This window comes from Mirounga angustirostris, unplaced genomic scaffold (genome assembly GCF_029215605.1).
Source record: "Mirounga angustirostris isolate CCGP_5_RB_7025 unplaced genomic scaffold, mMirAng1.0.hap1 SCAF_9, whole genome shotgun sequence".
NCBI classification, from domain to species: Eukaryota; Metazoa; Chordata; class Mammalia; order Carnivora; family Phocidae; genus Mirounga; species Mirounga angustirostris.
Window position 1 is genome coordinate 119,624,349 of NW_026991717.1, and position 22,641 is coordinate 119,646,989.

The following is a 22,641-nucleotide window of genomic DNA, read 5'->3' on the forward strand; positions in this document are numbered from 1 at the left end:
CCTGCAGGCACAGAGGCTTGGGCACCCTTGACCAGTCTGGACTCAGCTACTTCAGCTTTCCTTCTTGTCCCCAGAAGCTTCTGCTGAGACTCCTGTCTCTTGAAGCTCGGTTTACCAGATTGTCACCCTGAGGGGATGACTCAGGACGACGTTTCCCACTCACAGAACAAAATGTGAAGTTTGAGGGGCTTCCTCATCCCCTCCCCAGAGTCTCCTCACCTCCTAACTCCCTAACTCTCCTCACCTCCTATCTCCTCACCTCCTAACTCCCTAACTCCACCTCCCCTGCCCAGTCTCATGTTAGGGACGGCCCTACTTCACTGACGACAGCGCGGCCAGAATGATGGCGGGGATAGTCAGCACAAGAGCATGAGCACCGTCTGTCGGTCCTGGAGCTCTGGACCCCCTCCCTGGCTGGCCCTGTCTGCAGCTCCTGGCTCTTTCTCCCTTGACCTCAGCTGTCTGGCAGGGGGCCTGCAGCAGGCCCCAGAGAATAACAGAGATGTGGCTTGCCTGCCTGTAGCTGCCCACTGCCCACAGCCCACAGCCGTGCTGAAGTCAGGGATGCAGGCCAGGGAAGCGAGGGGGCAGCCTGTTGAGTAGTGGGCCTACTCCAGACAGTTCTGGGCCACCAAAGACCCAGACATCCGGGAGTCCTGTATAATCAGTCTTCTTTCTCCATTTGCCCTCCCCACCTAGGTCACAAGGACACTAATGATCACCTATGTCCCCACGGACATCCAAGACCCAGAAATCATCATTAAGCATTTTCAGTAAGTGGGTCAGAGTAGGCTGAAGCATGGATTGCCTCCTCCCGGTAACCCTGCCTACATCTTCATGTCGGTAGTAAGTTGGCATAGGATGGCAGAGCGAGAGACACCCCAGGTGGTAGCCCATCCTGGACTTGGCTCAGGAGTAGCCTTCCAGAATGGCAGAGGCTCTGGGGCCAGAGCAGGGTTTCTGAAGTCAAGGGCTTTCCTGCATGGTGAGGGGTATAATTTTCTTTCTTTCCCTCATTGCTCCAACCACAGAGCCCGGCGAGCTCCTGGACCACAGTTATCCAGAGCAGGTCATGTTGGGGCATCTTTTGTGACCCAAGTTCCTAGCCCAGGAGCTAATTATCTCTCATGGGCAGGAATTTCCAGTTCTGCCTGCTGGCCCTATTCTGGATCATCCGGGAAGGATGTGGCAAATCTCTGATTACCAGGGATCAACTCTGAAATTTGACCTTAGGAACGAGGAATAGAGTCTCCCATCCAAGAACCAGAGACCACAGGCAGCTGAGCTACCCGGCCCTGTGGGCTGTAGTTCTGGGTGGGGGTCGGGGTAGTATGGCCCATCCCCAGCACCACAGGCTGGTTCAGCCTCTGTGTCTGTGGCTACAGTGAGGCTTATCCGGGGTGCGTGGTGACCAGAGTCCACTTCTGCTATGACGTCAGGATGCTGATCGAGCTGGATGATCAGAGGTGAGTCGGCAGCAGGGCCTGTCTGGATCTGTGCTGGGGGGTGCAAGGGGAGGGTGTGGCGCTGCTGGCCCCCCGGACCACAAGATGCTTCCTCTCATGGCCCGCCCGTCGACAGGCGCCACGCGATGCGGGGCCGGCTCTACTACACTGCCAAGGCCAAGAAGAGCGGGAAGGTGATGATCAAGACCCACCCCTGCTCCCGCCTGTGCTTCTGCAAGTGCTGGACCTGCTTCAAGGAGGTACCTGGCCCGGGGAATCAAGGGACACGGCAGAGGAGGGGCTGGGGCACAGGGTCTCCAGCTCTGTCCGGGGCTCGGTACCCTCGGGCCCCATTCAGATCTGCTCTGGTGCTGTGACTCCTGGCTCCTCCCTCCCTTTCTGCCATGCCCTGCATCCCTGTGGAGAGTGTAGAGGAGCTGAAGCCTTTCTTGGATCCCCTCTGGAGCGATCCAGGGAGGCTTGCTCTTGCCCACTTCCAGTCTTGGGTGGGAGGACCAGAGAGAACATGGCAGACTGCTGTAGGCTGCCATGCCTCAGGCTTTCAAAGGGCGAGGACAGGAACATTTGAAGGCACTGGGCTCCATCTTCTCACCCAACCACTGTGGCTGGGAGGAGGCCACAGGGCAGGACTGAACTCTAGCCAGTCCAGAAAAAGAATCATCTCCATTTCCTGAAAATGCTGGAGACGCATTCTATCACTCCTCTGGAGTCCTGTCCAAGTCCAGAAGCATCCCCTAGCCCCCAGCTGTGCCTCATGTTCCCCTGATCTAAGAGCAGGGAGCTAATTTCAGAGTCATAGCCTTCTCCTGTTCTTGAGCTGGGATCTGGGAGCCCACTGGGATCCTGAGCTCTTTGCCAGGCTTCGAAGGGAGTTGGGAATGGAACCAAGGCCTCAGGCCCACCACCTGAGTGGAGAGAGGCCTTATGTCTCGGCGCAGCCTTCCTAGCACCCTGGCTTCTCCAGCTCTGAGGGCCAAATCTCACCCCAGGTAGATGCAGAGCAATATTACAGTGAGCTGGAGGAGCAGCTGACTGACGAGTTCAACGCTGAGCTCAACCGCGTTCGGCTGAAGCGTCTGGACCTGATCTTTGTCACCTTCCAGGACGCCAGGATGACGAAGCAGTGAGTGCCGGGGCCAGCGGCTTGCTGTGCCCAGCCCAGCCCTGAGAATGGGCTTCTGCTTCTCTGAAACCATCTTCTTTCTCCCCCATTCCAGCTAAGGGGAGATGAAAGAGAACCTCCCTCCAGTTTGCCATATTCTGACCACCCCTCAACCCCTCCATGCTCCTCACAGGCAGCCGCCATCTTGCTTTTCAGAGCATGTCTGCATCCATTTCCCCACAGCTGCCAGACTCAGCTTGTCTCCAGAGATACCCAGGCCCTTGGGCTCCCCATCCCCATATGTCCTTGCTTCAGCATGAAGGTGGTCAGAGTAGACATCTTGGTTCCTCTTCCAGGCCTTGACAAGAATGAATCCATTTTTTCCCCATTACACATCACCCCTTTCCTCACCACAAATGACAGAGTTAGGGTAGAGAAGCTCTACTTGCTATTTCTGCTCTCCTGCTGCAGGCCTCCCCTAATTCATAGCCTTACAGCCTCCTCCCTCCTCTGCCTCTGCCTCTGGCAGCTCTCCTTTGGTAGGCAGTGGATTAGATGCAATCGGGTATGTTCTGGAAGGATCCTTAGGATAGGATCAAATAGATGAGAACCCTGGCATCAGTCCCTTGAGGATTGTGGGGGCCCTCCTCTCTCTGAGGGAGCCTGATCATACACACCACTTTGTCCTCACCCACCCACACCCTACAGGTAGAACAGCCTAGAATTTAGTCAAATGCGATTGTGTGCAATTCGCAAGTCCCTTATACTCTCAAATTTTTTATCTGTCAAATTGGTTCGCTTAAAACTTCCCTGTCCACCTCCCAGAGGGTTAAGAAGGGATATGTGATCTATTTAGTATATATGTGCTATAAAACAGTATACCAATGTAAGACAATACTGCTTCTTTTCTTTTCTTTTTTTTTTAAAGATTTTATTAATTTGTCAGAGAGAAAGAGAGCACAAGCAGGGGGAGTGGCAGGCAGAGGGAGAAGCAGGCTCCTCACCAAGCAAGGAGCCCGATGTGGGGCTTGATCCCACACCTGGGGATCATGACCTCAGCTGAAAGCAGATGCTTAACCGACTGAGCCACCCAGGTGCCCCAGTACTGTTTCTTTTCTGAGACACTGTCACCCAGCAGAAAGGATCTGAGGTTTAATTACAGCAGAAATGTGAATAAGACCAAAGACTTCAGTGCCGGCACTTGCCCCTCTTTGGTTATGTCTTCAGGCATCCCAATTTAGTAATCTGTTCGACTGGGATTTCTATTCATTGCCAATCAGCACAGTGTCAGGCACACAAAAAGAACTCAGTTGGTAGCTATTAATACTAAGATGAGGCTGAAGTTAGTGCCTCCCCCGTCAACCTTGAGGAAAGAGCATGTCTTTGTGCTGTCCCTGCTGTCAAGGGGAAAAGACTTTAACTGAGAACCATGTGGTCCCCTCCCTTCCCAGGTAGTCCCTCCCACTGCTGCCCCTTTCCTCCAGGGACTAGGCTTTAGGAGCGACCTAACTGTAAGATCCTGGGAGGCATTCCCAAGGCTTCGAGAATCCCCAGGAAGTGGGGCCATCTGTAGGACCCTGGTGTGAGACCCCCTCCTAAGCCTGTTGTCCTCAGCCCGAGACCTCTGTCTCCTCCCCGCATCTCCGCAGCATCCGGGAAGATTATAAATACATCCAGTGCGGCGTGCACCCCCAGCAGTCTTCCGTGAGCACCATCGTCAAATCCTACTGCTGGAGGGTCGCCCTGGCCCCACACCCTCAAGACATCATTTGGTAAGCCCCCTGTGCTCCTCCTCTCTCCCTTTAGCTCCTCTGAGACTGAAGAAGGCAACAGGGTGGGAAAGGAATAGGGGCCTGTTCCCCTACTCTGTTGCCCACAGGGCTGGGCCCTGTCCTCTTCTGAGCACCACAGCCCCAGCCTACCCCCAAACCCAGCCCACCACCAGGGCCTTGACAAAGGACGTGACTGAGGGGCAGATCCAGGGCCCGGTGCGTGCAGGTCTGGGCCCCGGGGACTCAATTAGACCAGGGCAGCCTGGGTCTCCAGTTGGCATGCAGGAATCTGGATGTGGGCCCCATCTAAGGGCTGGGACCCGAGCTCCTTCCTAAATGCGTCTTCCTCCTCCATCCTCCCCAGGAAACACCTGTCTGTCCGCCGCTTCCATTGGTGGGCCCGCTTTATCGCAATCAACACCTTCCTCTTCTTCTTCTTCTTCTTCCTCACCACGCCCGCCATCATCATCAACACCATCGACATGTACAACGTCACCCGCCCCATTGAGAAGCTGCAGGTGCTACCTCTGCTCGGGCCAGACGTGGGGGCCCCTGGGAAATGAGGGAAGGATGGGATGGGGGGCCCCTGGAACATGGCTCCCGTGCACCTGCCAACATGTGGCCAGTGTGACAGCTCTGTTCTCCCCACTTTCAAGAGCTAGGGGTCCCTCGTTTGAGGGAGACGGCTGAGGGTGGCGAAGAGTGAGGTCAGTTCCAATGCAGCCATCCAGGAGAACGGGGACCTCCACCTCCCTCACTCCAGGCTGGGAGTGCCAGGGCTTGGGGGGCCATCCCTGAACGTAGAGGCTGCTTCGTCCTGACAGGGGACTGCAGAGGAACTGGACTGGCCCCTCCCATTTCCAAATCCTGTAGCCTCCAGGCTGTCGTAACGGGCCTGGAAGGCCTCCTCTTCCATATGACCTCCACCCCTATCCAGCGACACACGCATGCCCATGCACGCATGCACACACGCACACATACGCACATGCACGTGCACAATACACATGCACGCACATGCACACGCATGCACGCGCACGCACGCACACGCACACACACGCACAGCCAAGCCGCACCACTTCTGCTGCTTGCTTCTGACCCCCCTTGTCAGCTTCACAGTAGGCCCCAGGGGCACCACAGCTCCCCTAGGGATTCTTCCTTCACACCTGCCCCCTTCTCTAGCACCTTTCACATGACATCACGTGAAAGGGAGTGTCTTCTCTCTGAGCTGAGAGAGGTCAGTGACAGCAGCTGGCTCTGGCCCGAGGGCGAAGTCCCCAGGGACAGCCCAGGCTGCCCCTCCAGGGACCTCAGCATAGAAGACCATGCCCCTTGAGGCACCACTTGACCTTGGCGTGTCAGCCTCTGCCTGCCCCAGCCAGGCAGACTGCTAGCCAGCAAGGCTGACCAGGAAGGCCAGGTCCACTGCACAGCCTCGGAAACCAAACCTGCTCTGGGACTAAGTGGGGGGAGAAGAGGCCAGAGGTGTGGGAGAGGCAGGGGTGGCCTGAGAGGGGCAGGGGCGCTGCTTATACTGATGTCTCTCCACCCTTCCCCGCTCTACCCCCACAGAACCCAGTCATAACCCAGTTCTTCCCCTCCCTGATGCTGTGGGCATTTACAGTGATCATGCCTCTGATTGTCTACCTCTCCGCCTTCTTAGAGGCCCACTGGACCAGGTGAGAAGGGGGCCTCCTCCCCCAGCCCTGCTCTTTGCCCCGGCCCCGGCCCCTTCCCGTGCCCACTGCCCCACAAGCCTGGTGCTTGGGGCCTCCCATCCAGCCTGGGGAATAGAATTGACATGGGTTTTGATAACCAAAACCATCCCAAAAGACTAAGATATATACATATATATATATATATATTTTTTTTTTTTTTTTTGAAAGAGGGGACTGAGTTGTCTCTGGGCCTCTGGCCTCAGGAATACTGAGATGGGGCTACCATCTCAGGCACATTCAGGCCCAAACCAAGCGCTCCTTGGGCTGCTCTGTCAGCCTCCAGCCACGCACTGAGGCTCAGGATCCCTCCTTTTGCCTGAAGGCTGTGTGGGTCTCAAAAGTGATTTCCTGCACTAGAAGTTCCTACCATCTGACCAGGCAGTAAGCCAAGAGGTTTGTCCTAACAGAAACCCTTACTGGTCTTTTCTCTGGCCAAGAACATGGCTTATGTAGATTACTGAAACTCTGCAGGGATCCTGAGCCTCGTTGGTAATGTCCCTCTAACAAAGATACCAAGCACACAGCACCTGTGTGCCCTTCCCCCCATCCTGTGCCCCAAGCTGACGCGGCTGGCCAAGGCTGCCGCCCCTGCCCTCCCAGCGACCACACAGCTCCCAGTGCTCTGTGTGGGGGGCACTGGTAGGCACTGGCCAACCCTTTTCTAGGCCAGGTCGCTGTCTCTGTTTTCCATCCATTCTGTAGTTAGGCCTCTGGTTCTTATCACATGTTTGTTTGTTCTCTTCTAGATCAAGCCAGAATCTGATCATCGTGAACAAGTGTTACATCTTTCTGGTGTTCATGGTGATTATTCTGCCCTCAATGGGACTGACCAGGTACCTCCCCTCCAAGTATCCCTCTCTCAGACAGGCTCACCCTAGAGTTGGAACCTCCTCTTTCAGATACTGTAGGCCTACTGTGGTCGCTACAAATCCATTCCTCAAATGACAGTCCAGTGCCGGTCATGAGCCTAGCATGAGCCAGGTATCCTGTGAACCCTAAGGGGTCAGCCATGAACTCTGCCTTCAAAGAGCTTATCATCCAGCTGGGGCAAGAAGCCATGTCTATCAGCTAACTGACAGCCCCAGGTGGGAAAAACGCAGCCAATGTGCAGTGGAAATTCAGAAGAGGGAGAGAGCCCTGTGGGAAAAATGGCTGGCAAAGATTTGCTAGAAGAGGCGGCCTTGAGATGAGAGGCCAAAGTGTTCGGGGCAGGGGTGGCCCAGCATTAAGAAGGCAGAGAGGCAGTATGGACTGACCAGCTGGAATACTAGAATGCCAGAGTCTCTAGGGATTGAGCCGGGGAGGACAGAGGGAGGCAAGCCAGGCCCAAGAGGGACTGAACCCCAAGCCTCCGCTCATAGATTCATTAACTAAAGGGCGTACCGTGTTCTTGCTTCTAGTTTGGATGTCTTTTTCCGGTGGCTCTTTGACATCTACTACTTGGAGCAGGCGTCCATCAGGTTTCAGTGAGTACTAGAGCATGTGCCCCAGGAGTGCCCCCGTGTACGCTGGGGCTCCCAGGGGTCCCTGCCAGGTAGACACATGTCGTCTTCATTAGCTCACACAGGTAGAGATGAATGCCTGCAAAGACTCTCATTAAGCAGACTCTTAACCTTTCCCGGGCCCGGGGCCCATTTGGCAATCTGGTAAAGCCCAGGGATCCCTTCTCTGAATGAAGTTTTGAAAATAATTGTAAATTTACAGGAAATTGCCCCCACACTGTCCTGTGTACCCTTCATCCAGTTCCCCCTCTGGTAACATCTTGCACAACTATAATGCTGAATCCCAACCAGGAGACTGACATTATACAATCCACAGAGCTTATTCAGATTCTGCCAGTTTTATATACACTCTGAATAGATGTCTTTAAATGCACGAAATACCTGGATTACAAAGAAAACCAATTATACTGAAATATTGCTATCAAAATATTGTAAAAAGTACATTTGTAATAAAATCTTTATTCGCACGTTTAATAAGAGGACAATGCATTTTAAATACAAGCAAACTAAAGTTACATTTTATTGTTTTAGACGCATCAGTGTGAACCCTGAGGCTACTGAGCCAGCAGAACATTCAGCGGGGGGGCACGGAGGGATCTTTGACGAAGCAACACGCGCGTCATGTTGGGCATCCAGCCAATTTTGATTTTGTTTTGGTATTAGGTTACAAATGTTAAAAAATCCCAGGTTTTCAAAGATGTAATGTTGCATATGATGTGCAAGCTTTCAAGCTTGCTTTATAGGGCAAGGACCAGAATTCTCTAAGGTTTCTGCAATTGAACTATACTTGTGCTAAGTTGGACTCTTTTATTCTAAGATGAATGAGTTCATCTTTGGTTAGGTCAGTATCTTCGATACAGTTTATGTATGAGAGAGAAGAGAGTTGTAGGTCCATGCCTCAATGTTGATGCCTTCAAGAAAGAATAGTTTTTGAAGGAGTTTTGAAATATATCCAGGGAGCTCACAGATTTCTCCTTTCAAAGTTGATAGAATTGTGTAGATGGGGACACGACGGGCAACAGAGATGCCTGGGTCACCAACGTGAGGACAGGCAGTGTGGCCATTCGTTCAGCTGGCTGAACGACTCCTAGCTGAAGTTGGTCAGCTAGGTCAAGCACACACCTGCGGACAGGAACATTTCATTCACGTTAAGTTAGCGCATCTAATTTAGCTGCATGTTTAATAACTACCATCATTTTGAAGTGATGGTAAGTGCAAAGGTATTGTCAGATATCACCACTAACTGCAGTGGGCTATGAAAATACCTTTAAGATTTTATTTATTTATTTGAGAGAGAGAGCTAGCGAGAGAGAGAGCAGGAGCAGTGGGGAGCCTGTGGAGCAGGGAGCCTGATGTGGGGCTCGATCCCAGGACCCTGGGATCATGATCTGAGCCGAAGGCAGAAGCTTAACCAACTGAGCCACCCAGGCGCCCCAAGAAAATATCTGATTGCAACTGGTGACTGGGTCATAGCCAGAGCTGATGTTGCTGTGATTTGTTGCCCACGTTCTTAACGGAAAGAAGTGGTACATTGCAGTTAGAAGCTCATGAATGTCAAGACACGTGTCTCCTTCATTTGCTCACATGCAAGGTCACAGACCCCCAAGCTTCTCCCCATGGACTCTCTGGGGTCTGTGGGTCCTGCTCAAGCACCCCTGCTTTAGATCAAGCCAGAGAGTGTATTTCCCAAAACACCCACACTTGATGTAGACCAGCCCCATCCCTGCTCAGAAGGGCGTGCATTAACCTAAATTGGGCTGGGGGCACATGTGTATATGAAGCTTACTCTTCCCATCTCCACCCCCACCCTCCACCCCCCGATCTCCACGCCCACCCTCCACCCCTCTCCCCATCTCCACCCCCCACCTCCCCGCCCCCCCTCCCGTCTCCATCCCCATCTCCACACCCCTCCCAACGTCCCGGCCCTTTCCTTCTCCCTCTGGCTTCTGTGCTGTCTCCCACTGTCCGCACGGCCAGGTGCGTGTTCCTGCCGGACAACGGCGCCTTCTTCGTCAACTATGTGATCACGGCGGCTTTGCTGGGCACGGGCATGGAGCTGTTGCGCCTGGGGTCCCTCTTCCTGTACAGCACCCGCCTCTTCTTCTCCAGGTCGGAGCCAGAGAGAGTCCACATCAGAAAGGTGGGGGCCGGGCCCTTCCCTGCGCACAGCTCTTCCCTTGGGGGAGGGTGTCAGGAGGGAAGCCTGCTAGGGGCATGAGGAAGCCGAGGTGAGACGCGAGGTGGGCTGGGGGTGGCAGGGAGCCCGCCTCCAGGCCTGAGGCAAGGGGACCAGGCCACCTCAAGTGACCCCCACCTTCCGCCCCAGAGCCAGGCCATGGACTTCCAATATGGGCGTGAGTATGCGTGGATGATGAATGTCTTCAGCGTGGTGGTGGCATACAGCATCACCTGCCCTATCATCGTCCCTTTCGGTGAGGCTTCCCTCGGGCACCCCCAGGGCTGCGCACCCTCAGGCCGGGAGGAGGGGTTGAGCCCCCCACCCTCAGAGTATGAGGAGGCCGGGCGGGGACAGACTGTCAGCAGAGCAGGCAGGGGCCGGGGCAGGTCAGGGGAGGTTGGATGGCTGTTCACGCAGGACGTTTGTTGAAGGAATGACCCTTCACCCAACTGGCAGAACAGACTCTGGGGGCTCAAGGGAAACTGGGGTCCCGGAAGTCAGCGCCACAGGGCTCCCAAGGCCCGACCTTGGCCCTCGCTGCCCGGAAAGACCTGGATCTGGCTTCTGCGGCCGGGGGGTCCTGGCTGTGGACGCAGCCCCTGAGTGTGCGCCCCCTGCCCCGGCCCCGCAGGGCTACTCTACCTGTGCATGAAGCACATCACGGACCGCTACAACATGTACTACTCCTACGCGCCCACCAAGCTCAACGAGCAGATCCACATGGCCGCGGTCTACCAGGCCATTTTCGCACCGCTCCTGGGTCTGTTCTGGATGCTCTTCTTCTCCATCCTGCGATTAGGTGGGTCCCAGGCCTGCCTGGCCTTCCTGCCCCTGCCTGCTCCCCACTGCTGCCTAAAGCCCTCAGCAGCACCTCTGCTCTGTGCAAGCAGAGAAGGCCCTGGGGGAGCGAGGGTTGCTCACGGATTGCAGCAACCCAGGTGGCTTCTTGAGGCCTGTTAGGGCTCGCGCCAGAGTCCCAGCAGACCCCTGAGGCTAAGGGGAGGGCTTGGACCAACACGGTACGGTATGCACTTTGGTTTACGACCCTCAGAGCAAGAAACGCCACACTCCTTCATTCTAACTCAGGGCTGGCAGGAATGAAATATTAGCTCTTGGGCTCAATTCCCGTGACATCCCCCTTGGGATCCTAGGGATGCCTGGTCTTCCAGATTGCCTAAAAACTGGAGGAGGCTTCGGGGCCTGCCCCAGGGGCCAGCTTTTCCCCTGCTCTTGGCTACACAGAGCTGCTGTCCCTGTCCCTGTGGACCACATGCGAGCCATGCCCTCTGAGGCAGGAAGCTCCCACTGACCTGCGCATCCTCTCTGCCACCAGATGGCTTCCTGCCTTCTCCCCACACTGGTCTTCCCTCAGGGACCCTGGACCTTCATCATCTCAGCGGACTGGAGAAAGGAAACTGTATTTTCTTACTGTCTTGTCCCGGCGGCCGCTGGAAACAGCTCCGCTCCCAGTTACTTCTGTGCATCACCCATCTATCAGCCGTCTCCCCGTTTCTTATCCCCCCGCCTTTCCCTGCCACCTAGCGGACTTCATTTATTAAAAATAATTTTTCTCCGAAGTATGAAAGACTATACATTTATTATCAAGATCTGAATGCCCTGTCCTCTCCCCTGGAGCCTGTCTTTTGCGCTCAGACCTCATTCTGTGTGCACAGTCTGGGGGAGACGGCAGAGCAGGAGGGGCTTTTTGGTTTATTCTTGCTTTTCAAAATCATGATTTCCATTTCATAACATTCAGTCCCGTATCCTGAGTTTTTTCACTCAACATAGCATTCTGAGCAATTTCCTGTGTTACTGAAATTCTGTTTGAGCACGGGCCTTTGAATTAATTCTACCCATTTCCGTCAGTTCTCCATGGCTGGATACCGAAGCTGTTGGCCATTTTTGCTTTTATAGGAACACAATGACCAGCATCATTGTGGGTTAGCCTCTGACTGTAAAGATTGATTTTTTTTTAAAGATTTTATTTATTTATTTGAATGAGAGAGATTACGAGCAAGGGGGGAAGGGTAGAGGGAGAAGCAGACTCCCTGCGGAGCAGGGAGCCCGACGCGGGGCTCGATCCCAGGACCCTGGGATCATGACCTGAGCTGAAGGCAGATGCTTAACCGACTGAGCCACCCAGGCGCCCTGTAAAGATTGATTTTTAATCTTTACCTCAGAAGAAAACTGGTGTCATAAAAAAGTTACCAAATATCCCCGAGCGAAATGTACCTGACCTGAATTCTGGCTCGCTCTCCAGGGCCGTTAGCACAGGTGAGGGCCGGCGCGGGAGCTTGCAGGGACAGGCGTGGGTCAGAGACTGTATTTGGGGGCTATAGTTGGGGCCACTGCATGAGTGAGTCACCTGGAGCTACTGCCCCGGGACTGTGATGTGGGACGGAAACTGACGGGTGGAGAAGGACATGTCTCACGGGCACTTGAGTGGATACTTAAGGCAATTAAATTTTTGCATATCCATAAGATGCCAAATTCCAAACTGGTCCCATAGCACTGAGGGATGATGTCATGGGCCAGGTGCGTTGACTCCAGTTGCTAGGGGGAGAACTGGGGCAGGGGCCTCTCTGCCTTGGACTCGAAGCGTCCACAGAGGTGCTGAGGGGGACCCCAAGGACCCCACATCTCGGCTGGCAGACTACTGCCCACAGCTCCAGTCCTCAAGCACCAAACCCCACGGCCTGTTCTTCTCCTTGGCAGGTACGCTCCACACCATCACCTTCTTCTCCCTTTCCACGCTCATCATTTCCATGGTCATCGCCTTCGTTAGCACTCTTCTGGGGAAGCTCCAGGGGGTATCTGACTATGAGGTGAGTTACCCTTCCTTTCCTCCGTTCGTTCTCACTGGCCCCCGGGCCACGGCTCTAGGCTACCTCTCAACCTGCATACCCACGGTGCCACAGAGATGAAAGGTTCTTGCCTTTCCCGATGATGGGGTGTGCAAACTCAGGGTGCATGTGTGTGTGCCCTTGCGTGGCCCAGGCACCGGCCCCCTTGAGTGGTGGGGAGATTTAAAAGACAGCTGTCCCCTCCTCCTCTCCCCTCTGGCACCTCCTCCAAACAGCGGGCTGCTGGCCCATCCCTCCCTCCTACAGTGCGAGCCTGTCCAGCCACCGAGCTGTGAGTACCAGTCCAAGGAAGGAGGCTTGAGAGAGAGAGGATGAAGGGCGGAAGGGTGGGTGCGGAGAAGGACGATGCCCTGGGGGAGGGGGTTAGTTATCATACTTTTTAGCAATCCCAGTCTGTTGAACTTGAGGCGAGGCTCTCTGGGCCCTGTGACCCCTTGGGCTCTTTGCCAGTCGTTAGAGAAGGGAGCCAGTCCCTGCCTGCCGAGACCCAGGCCAACAATGCTGTGTGCCCTCCGTGGGCATCTCCCAAAGTGGCACATCTGTGCGGACATGCTAGAATGATTTCTGGGGACTAAAACATTTTTTTTAATTTTTCATGGTTACCCATTTTTCTATTGGTTCACATTCATTTATATTTCTGCTTATGCCAACGAATGCAGGTTTTCTGTCTATAATAGTAAATTTAAATGACTGTATATAAAGAAAAGGAAGGAAGTTAATTTAAAGTTCTGGTATCCTGCTGAGTGAAAGGAGGGAGCCTCTTGGAAGAGGATCCTTTTACTTTTAGTGGCCCTGCATCTGGGGGCCCTGGGCTTAGGCCCCCACTGCACTCTCTGCCTGGCCCCGCCTCCATCCCTGGCTCGAGTGCCATGAGGAACCAAAGTGGACAATGCCTCTGGCTCTGTCTTCCCAATCCAACAATGCCATGCGACCTGGTGGCCCAGGTGTCCACTCTAGAGAAGGGAAATGGCAGGGGATCTAAACCATGATGTCGGACTGGTCTCAGAAGGAGAACCCCCAGGAGGAAAGAAGAGACAATTGAAGTCAAGCCTTTACGAGAGTCCGAGCAAGCTCATATTTGAATCCCAATGCCAACTCTCCTTACTTTCCCCCCATTATGGTTCTTGGGGATGGAATATTCAGAAGGGCAACCAGCATCCCGGTCCTCTTTCTGTCCCCCCGGGCTGCAGCCCAGGGCTGCAGTTCTGGGAAAACAGAAGATGGCATTGAGCACCAAGTGCAGATTTGGGGAGGGAGGGAGCAGAGGGTGGACACCCCCATTCTGTGACCCTCTACATCTCTGCCCACTGCTGCAGCCCGAGGAGGAGATGGAGACGGTGTTTGACATGGAGCCCAGCAGCACCTCCTCCACGCCCACCTCCCTTGTGAGTCACTGCCTTCACCCCGGGGGACAGGTCAGGAGGGGGGTACCTGCAGGGGTGGGCTTCTCCAGCAGCAGTGTGGGGGGGCACCGGCATGTAGTGCCCACCTCGGGGGTTGGGGAGGAGACGGGCGCCCCTGGGCTCCCTCCCCTGACACAGCAGGACTTGGCCCAGGTCAAATTGCTGCCGTGGCCGTGGCTGAAGAGTTGGGAAGATGGAAGAGGCAAGACATACTCTAAAAGGAACTCAAAGAGGAAGAGAAAGGTCAGGGCGGGCCCAGCCACAGCGAGATCAGTCATGTAGACACAGGGACGTGCTGGGGCTCGGCCTCCGAGGGCACAGATGCCAGGCAGAGAGGCGCGCAGAGCTGCAGGGAGCTATTGGAGGCCTGCGCCGAGTGAGCCCACCAGCTCGTGGAGAGACAAGGCCAAGGCAGAATGCAGGGGCCCAGCAGGCTGGGCGTTGGCTCCCTCACCGTGGCTCAGCCTGGAGGGGCCCGAGTGCTCACCCACATCCCTGCCACCAGTGTGGATGCAGGGCCACCGATGCCTGCTCTGAGCTGGGTGCCCCGATGCCAGGGCGCCTTGGAGGAGCACTGAAGAAGGGCACCAGCCAGCCTGGGCACTCAGGGAAGGCTTCCCGGAGGAGGGATCATCTAATTCGACTCTAGGAATGGGAGTAGGAGTTGCTAGGTGGAATAGGATGTGGGGGAAGAGCATTCAAGGAAGAGGATCAGCCTGTGCAAAGGCCCAGAAGAGAGAATCTGGAGCGTTTGGGCACTGGAAGACAGCTCTCGACGTGGTGGAAATGCAGAGTGGGCAGCAGAGCCCTGGGGGGGAGGGGGGGAAGGAGGGGCTCTTTGGTCGCCGCAGAGTTGGGGAAAAGTGCACAGACACAACGATGGGGGACATGCCCACCCCAGTGCACAGAGCTGCAGGTCCTCCTCACCTTGGGAAAAAACCCTACAGAGAGGGGCAGATTTCCTCTGGGAAGTGGTGGGGAGAAGGGACGTTGGTGTTGGAGAGTCTACAAAGCTTTCAAAGCAGGGGCCTCTTTTCACATAGCACATCTCTCTGGGGGCCCCAAGACGACCCCTCTGGGATCCTCTTAGGAACCTGACACTTTGCCATTCTCGCTCCTAATCTTTATGATATGATACACCCACACAGTAAGGGGTCTTTATCCTTATTTTACAAATAGGGAAACTGAGGCTCAAAACGGTCAATTAATTTAGGCCCCAGGGCATTACTGAGCAAGGCAGTGGACGAACAAAGTTTGAACCAGGTCTGTCGAATTCTGAAGCCTGAGCTTAAAAAAAAAAAAATCACTGGAATTGATTTTCTTAATCTTTGATGATAACCACAGTAGTATATGAACATTGCAGATAATTATGGGGAAAAAACAGAGAAGCAAAAACAAGAAAATAAAAAGTTCATATTCCCACGACCCAGAGAAGACTACTAATAACTTAGTGTCTATTCTCCCAGGCATATATATAATTTTTGCTAAAATGAAATGATACTGTTCATACTGTTTTATAATCTGCATTTTTAGTTAACAATCTCCACCTTTCCATGTACATAAATTTCTATGTCTTCAAATACTCAGCCCATACTCAAGTTGTCCTAAGTGTTCCAGAAATATCTTTCACAAAGCATATCCAAGCCAAGATCCAGCCCAGGCTCTGTGCTAGATGAATCCGGTCCCGGCATGTGTCTCTTGTAGTTTCTCACAGTCTCTTCTTTATGGCCTGTCAGAGAGACCCAGCCAGTGGTCCTGCAGAATTTCCCACCTTCTGGGTTTTTCTGGCTATTTCTTCATGATGTCTTGCAGCAGGTTCCACTATCTCCTTCCCTGAAAACTAGAAGTTCAGTCCAAAGGCTGGAGAGATTCCGATTCAGCCCTAGGGGCTAAAACGCATCCCAGGCAGTGCCCTGCATACACCAGGAGACACAGACTACCCCATTTTTTCCCACTAAGGATGCTGGTTACTCCCAGATGAGGGGGATGACAGCAGCCTCTTCTGTTGTTCATTTACCATTTTGCCCCTTAGGACCAGAAGGTTTATATGGGGTTTACTTTGGAATGCTACAAATATCTAGATTCTTCTGCAGGAAAAGTGTTCCCTCATCAACCAGGGCTCTTTAGTTTCACTGACATGAATTCCTACAGGAAAGATTTAATGCTATTCCATAATTACCTATTTTCAAAATAAGGAGTTGGTTTAAAAGCCATTCAAATGATGACAAACAGCTCTGTCCCTCGTACTTCCTGTTTTTCTATTCCGCAGCCCTCCCAGGCATTCCCAGGACCATTCCTGCATTTGACAGGTCACATGGCCAGGACCTCAGGAGCAATCTCCGTTTCAAATCCTGATTCACAGGCCAGCCGATGTCATACCCCAGGGGAGGTGTGGATGCACCTCTTACGCTGTATTAAGAGGTGCACTAGCTTAGGGATGGGGGTCTCTCCAGACCCCAGCGTAGGGGAGCCTCGCGTTGTCTCCCCGCCAGGTTCAGCCTGACCTGGCACCAAGAATGAATGGAACCTTAGTGAAGGAGCAGTGGGCTAGGGGCTAGGAGGCCTGCGCTGACCCACCCTCGGAGTCCGAGTTGCTCTTTGAATGATCGGCAGCACCTCAGCAGGTGGTCCGGCCAGGCCCTGGGCTGCTGGGGGAGAAGGAAGGATCCGTGGCTCGAGAGGGGCAGAGGCTCCGGGGGTAGGGCGTGAGTGCGAGGGTGTGCCCAGGGCCCAACCCCAGGTGTGACCTCACCCCTGTCTCCCCTCTCTGTCCCAGATGTACGTGGCCACTGTGCTGCAGGAGCCGGAGATGAACCTGTCCCCCGCCTCCTCCCCCGCTCGGCACACCTACGGCACCATGAACAGACAGCCGGAGGAGGGAGAAGAGGAGAATGGCGTGAGGGCCTTTGCACAGGAGCTGGGCTCCGCCCAGTTCCAGGAAGGGCTGGAACTGGACGGCCAGAGCCAGTACCACTGACCAGGACCCGAGGCCTCCACCTGGCGACTCCACGGGACCGGCGGCCAGGGGAGGGCCCAGCAGGGGGAGGCGGGAGGGCCATCCGGACCTCCCCACGGCCTCCTGCAGACTTTGGGAAGGCCCCAACGGAGACATCTGCGCCCGGCTGTTGGCCACACGGAGGCCCCGCCCTGCTGACCAGTTCGAGTGGGAGGTGCTGGGCAGCGCAGAGGGACCCGGGATGGGAGAGTGCTCCTGAGGCTGCAGGCGGGCACCACATCTCGGGAAAGGTAGCTGAAGCCCTGGGCACAGAGACTGCAGGCGGAGGGACCTTCGGGTCAGAGTGGAGATGTGCGTAAAGGAGGGGGCGGAAAGACGCCCACTGAAGACTCTCCAGGGTCTCTGCCACCCTTTTACCAGCTGCCCTGCCAAGGAGCTTCCACGGCTCCCCCGACCCCGGCCCCCAGCCCGACTCTGATCCCGCCCCTGTGGTCTGAGGAAGCACAGGTGTGTGTGCTGGGCCTGATCAAGCACATCCCCTGCGAAGGGATCACCCGGAGCAAGGGGCAGCTGAGACCCTTCCTAGTCCTCTTGCCCCTCGGCGGACATCCCCGGGAGCAGCAGGGTAGAGACCTTCTCCTTCCTATTCTTGCGAGGGCAGCTGGGACATGATCCCTCGGGGCTCATTAAACGGGACCTGTGTGCATTTTGATGAAGGCAACCTTGGCTGGTTACTACCAGGTGGGAGGGGCAGAGGCAGAATTCATGGAGAGGGGTCTTCTCCCCAGATGCTGGGGGATGGGAAACCAGATACAGCTCCCCAAGCCCCAGGCCTTAATGAGAGGACCCTCAAGGTCAAGGATGTGGCCACTGAAAGTTGTTGCTGCCTCACACCCACCTGAGTGCCTGGGCCCCCAGCATAACGAAGGTGGGCAGCAGCTTAGGGTAAGAAGCCGAAGGCACGGGCCATTCCCTGGCCTCCCGAGCAGGACCCTTCCTGTCTTGGGGCCACCTGCACCCTGGACTGAAGGCCACTCAAGTGGCCTCCAGTATGGTCCTGGCCCAGACACTGCAGACACCCTGCCGGGCATGGGGTGGGGGTGGGAGCTGTGTCTTCCACAGAGAAGCCTTTTCTGGTAGAGTAAGGCCACCTTCCCAGGGCGGCCACCACTCAAGACCTGCAGGAACCGAATCCTGAGTAGGAACCCCGCTGGTGACACCCAGCACCTTTGCCATGGTCAGAAGGGTGCAGACCTTTGCCTCTGAGGACAGGTGCCCATCAGGACCACCCGGCTGCACAGCAGGGGAGGACACAGAAAAGGGCTGGCTGAGGCCTCAGTGGACCAGAAGGAGCCAAGTCAAAAGGGGTCTGCGTGCTCTAGAGCTCTCCTGAGCTCCCTCCTCCAAGGGTCTGGGTCCCTGCAGCCCACCTGCCGGAGGTCGGCCCCAGGCTCACCTCACCTGAGCCTTTCCCACCAGGTCCCAGGCACATGGGTGCCCCTGAACTCAGACCACCTGGGGCTCACCCCTGCTCCACCTGTGCCCACATCTCAGCTGCAGAAGCTCCAGGCTTCACTTCAAAATAGCACCCGAGAGGCAAACATTGCCATACTCCCAGGGCTTGGCCCAGACCTTGCTGTGAGGGATCTTTCCAGAGAGCTTGAGTCAGCTCAGGAGGTGGCAGTCTCTCCCACTCCTTGTCCAGCTAGGAAGGAAATTATGCCCAGCCAGTCCCTCATGATCCCAGGCCCCTCCTAGCATTTCACCAGCCAACAAAGAGAAGGGTCCTTTCCAGAGCAGTGGTCCGGGCCCCAACAGGGAGCTCTGCCCTTGCCATGGGGAGGTGGCCGGCTCCGGGCCCTCCCCGGCCCCCGGGGGGTATGTTTGGTGTGCGTGTGGCTTTCCTGCCAGAAGTTGGCCTGCAGACTCTCCTTCACTGGGCACTACTTGCCTGGCGCCTGCCCCCCATCCCCGCAGCCCCTGCTGGACTATTCCTGCTGCTTCTGCCACTGTCCGTCCTCTGTCCCCTGCCCACCCAGCAGCCTCTGGATGCTGCATGTGGAAAGGGCCCCAGCAGATTACATGGCAGCATGGCTGGGGGCTTGCCCCTCTGCATTTGGGCCAAGTGCAGTTGGTTCTGAGAGAAGACTGTGCGAATGTTGGGAAAGTTCTAGAATCCTTTCACTTCTCAACTCTTTCTGGAGACGCCCTCCCCCGCTCCCAGCTGCTCAACCTTCATGGTCACTGTGAAGGCAGGGTGGGCATGCTCTGGCTCCTTTCATACCACATCCAGGCGCCCTCTCCCGGCACCTCCCCTCAGGCCTGCCCTCTCAGCCCACACTTGTCTCACCCACTGGCCTCCGCCCACCACCGTCTGAGCCCATCCCCCAGCCCACCTCCCAGCTGTCCTTCCCCAGCCTTCCACTGAAGCACAGCCTCTCAGACTTGATTCTTTCTGGAGGGGGCTGCCTCTGAGGGAACCCAGGATTGCCTAGAGCCTCTAAGAAGCGCCCCCACTGGGTCAAGAGTACCTCCATGCCTGCCTGCCTCTTCCTCAGATGCTTCTGGAAGCAAAGTGCCTATCAGCAGCATTGCATCTTCTGGGGCCCCCCAGTGTGGGGTGTGGACTTCCCTTGGCCACCACTACTAAAGGAATGTGCCAGAATGCCGAACCTTCTTGTTATTAATGCTATGACCGTGCCTTGAATAAACAAGTCCTCCCAACCTCTGCTGGCTTGTGCCTCTGCGTCTGGACTGGCCCAGCAGGGTCTCCCCCCCTCCTGGAAGGAGCCAGAGCTGCTAAGGGATGAACCTCCCTGAGGTTGCCAGGCTGGAGCATCAGACCTTGCTTCATGCCTTCAGTCCCCAAGGCCTTCCCAGGCCCCTGTCCTTGCAGGGGAAGACCCGACAAGCGCTGCCCGGTCTGCTGGAGGGACGGGGGAATCTGCCTCACTCATTCTGCTGCGGGTGCTCCTGGGCGGGAGTAGAGGACTCCCCAGTCGGGGAGCCAACCATGGAGCCGCCGAGCAGCCTCCCCGGGCAGCAGAAGCCCCAGGGTGAGTGCTGGCCCCCCTGAGTGGGCCGTTGGCTAGACGAGCTGCTGGGCCTGAAAAGATGAAGATTTCAGGGGGAGGCCACCAGAACAAGTGGCAGACAGGGCTCAGGTCTGCGCCGGCCTTGGGAGGCAGCACGAGGCAGGGGGAAGTGGGGGAGAGGCTGGGCCTTGGGGCGGTGGGGCTGCCAGGTCAGGCCTGAATGGGATACGAAACACCCTCTCGCAAAGACTAGTTAGGTCTGCGGTTGTACTCGAAGTTGGGGGAAAATTCCCTGCTTGTAGGTGGGGAGGTGTCCTGGCCTAGGAGATCAAAGTTCTGGCCTTCCTGGAGCAGCTCCAGGCCCCTAGGACGGTCCTGAAATCAGGGGAAGGAGGACAGCTGCTCTGCTTTACTACTGAGTGGAGCAGACTCAGCCGGGGGGACAGAGGGAGCGGGGCCGCAGGGGGAGGCCTCCTCCCTCACCTTTCCCTGGGAAGACAGGACAGTCTCGGGGTGGGCTGATGGCTGCTGTCAGGCCAGGGACCTTTTCCTGGGATCTTCAAAGCCTTGCCACAACAGCTGCCTCTCAGGCTCTCCTCGACAGCCTCCAGGGTCCCCAGATCACAGGCCCTGGGCCATTCCTTGGTTCAGCGGACACTTCAGGGGCTTTGCTCAGGGAAAGACAGACAAAGAAGCTGCAGAGGCCGGGCTATAGCCCCAGCCACATCAAGTCCGAAAAGGAGGGTGGGTTGGTCCTTCTGCTCTGTATCAGTGGGCCAACAGGACTGGAGGCCTAGAAGGTCCTTAGAGCGGGGCTGGGAGGAGGACTGTGGCACAGGCCAAGAGGGAGGCCCAGGCCCCGGATCGGACAGGGCTGTGCCCACCGGGGCCCCAGAGCCCCTGACTGCACTCCGGGCCGCGCTTCGCAGGGTTGCGGAAGAAGCAGGAGGGCACTGGGCTCTGGAAGCCTCTGCCTGGAGGCCAAACTTTGGGGTGGTTTTGGGCTCCTCCACGGCTGGCTCCCCACCACCTAATCCCGTCGTCGTCATGCTGGGAGCTCAGGTCTGTCCCGAACACTCCGAGCTGGCCAGAGCTGGGTTTCTGAGTCGGCTCTGGGGCAGGCCCTGGGGGAGCTGGGGAAGCTGGTTTACAGGACGGCCCCTGGGCCCGGACAGTCCGGCAGATCTCCAGCCACAAATGCTGTGGTTCTCCATCCTGGCTGCAGGTGAGAGTCTCCTGGGAGATTTTAAACAATCCCATCCTCCACGCCCCATCCCCAAACAACCCAAAATTTCTGGGATGGGGCCCAGTCACCCGTATTTTACAAAAGCCCCCCAGGTGACTCTATTGTCCGGGAGGGTTGAGAGGGCAAGGCGCCTGTGGACAAGGAAAACAATCACAGCCTGACACCCCCCAGAAGAGGGGGAGCTGGTCTTGGCACCTCACGCTGTGTCTCGCCTTGGGGAGTGTGGGCCTGCAGCCCGTACCTAAGTGCAAAGCCACAGGCTGGCAAGGCCTCCAGGGAGCTCAAATGTCAGGTGCGGGCAGGTCATCAGCAGGCTCAAACGTTTGTCTTCTGTCTCTAAAGCGATTAATACCTAGCACCAGCGCAACTTCCATTATAATCATCTTACTTTATAATGAGGACTGCTGTTTGGGCTGGAGAGAGGCACACGGGCCCTCAAGGATCACTTCTGGCTACCATGTCCCCATCAGCAAGCCTGAAGAATCACCGCTGCTCTCCCCTCTAAACACAGAGCCCAAAGTGGCTTTCACGGCAGCCTTCTCACTGGGGTTGCAAGAGATTGTAAGTGCAATAAGCCAACGTACATGGCAGATGTCAGCAGGGTCAAGTGCTTTGAAGAAGGGTGGGGAATGACTGCAGATGGGGAGGATCTGGAAGGAGCTGTTCTGTGGATGAGACATGGGGGCGCGCATGGGCTGCATGGAGGGGGTGCAGGGCAGATCTAGAGGGATCCCGGGCAGGGGGTGGCCGGAGCGTGCAGCAGTGGGAGGCCGTCTGGGAGGGCAGAAGGACCCTGGGCTTTACTCCAGCGACGTGGAGGCTACTGGAGGATTCCGAATGGGGGAGAGTTGTGATCACCTTAGGCCCCGAGGCAAGGTGGAGGAGAAATCCCGTCGGGGCTCTGCTGGGGGCATCCAGTGAGAGGCCATGGTAGCTCAGACAAGAATGGGGCAGGGAATGAGGAGAGAGATGGAGAAGTTCAGAACAGGTCTGAGGACTCGTGGACGGATTAGATGGGGGATCTGAGAGAAAGCAAGGAAGTGTGGATGGCTCCCAGTCCTTCTGCCTGAATAGCTGGGTAAACCGGTTTACCAAGGCAGAGGTTGCTGGAAGGAGCAGTTCGGGGAAGATACCAGGCTCTACTTTGGTGGTGTTACACTTGAAATGCCTAGTAAGGACGTTGGGCAGGGGGCTAGATACGAGTCTAGAGCAGGGGGCGTTAGGCTGGAGATGAGACCTGGAGTCATCAGCATCTGGGGTGTTTAAATCACAGGACCAGCCGGGACCTGCGCAGGAGGCCAGAGGAGGTCCAGGGAAGATGGGAGGGGAATCTGCAGGGAGAACGAGGAACGAGCACTGAGGAAGGAGGAAAACCAGGAGTCCCTGGCATCTGGAATCCAA

General features: G+C 56.0%; 1 protein-coding gene across 4 annotated transcripts in view; it reads left to right on the top strand.

Annotated features, from left to right (window-relative positions):
• Positions 1 to 17,671, top strand: part of TMEM63C (transmembrane protein 63C) — a 68,320-nt gene extending 50,649 nt beyond the window's left edge. For 3 of the 4 annotated variants that reach the window (XM_064571410.1, XM_045902005.2, XM_064571411.1), the window contains 15 exons: positions 700 to 773; positions 1,386 to 1,466; positions 1,582 to 1,705; positions 2,456 to 2,589; positions 4,218 to 4,340; positions 4,705 to 4,858; positions 5,910 to 6,016; positions 6,802 to 6,888; positions 7,456 to 7,521; positions 9,535 to 9,697; positions 9,884 to 9,989; positions 10,368 to 10,535; positions 12,452 to 12,561; positions 13,917 to 13,985; positions 16,780 to 17,671. In XM_064571410.1, coding sequence (XP_064427480.1) covers positions 700 to 773; positions 1,386 to 1,466; positions 1,582 to 1,705; positions 2,456 to 2,589; positions 4,218 to 4,340; positions 4,705 to 4,858; positions 5,910 to 6,016; positions 6,802 to 6,888; positions 7,456 to 7,521; positions 9,535 to 9,697; positions 9,884 to 9,989; positions 10,368 to 10,535; positions 12,452 to 12,561; positions 13,917 to 13,985; positions 16,780 to 16,980 — 1,767 coding nt within the window. In that variant the 3' untranslated portion in view covers positions 16,981 to 17,671. Of the gene's footprint in view, positions 1 to 699; positions 774 to 1,385; positions 1,467 to 1,581; positions 1,706 to 2,455; positions 2,590 to 4,217; positions 4,341 to 4,704; positions 4,859 to 5,909; positions 6,017 to 6,801; positions 6,889 to 7,455; positions 7,522 to 9,534; positions 9,698 to 9,883; positions 9,990 to 10,367; positions 10,536 to 11,069; positions 11,733 to 12,451; positions 12,562 to 13,916; positions 13,986 to 16,779 lie in introns of those variants that run through there. The other variant, XM_064571412.1, reaches the window with a different exon arrangement.
• The last annotated feature ends 4,970 nt before the right edge of the window (positions 17,672 to 22,641 follow it).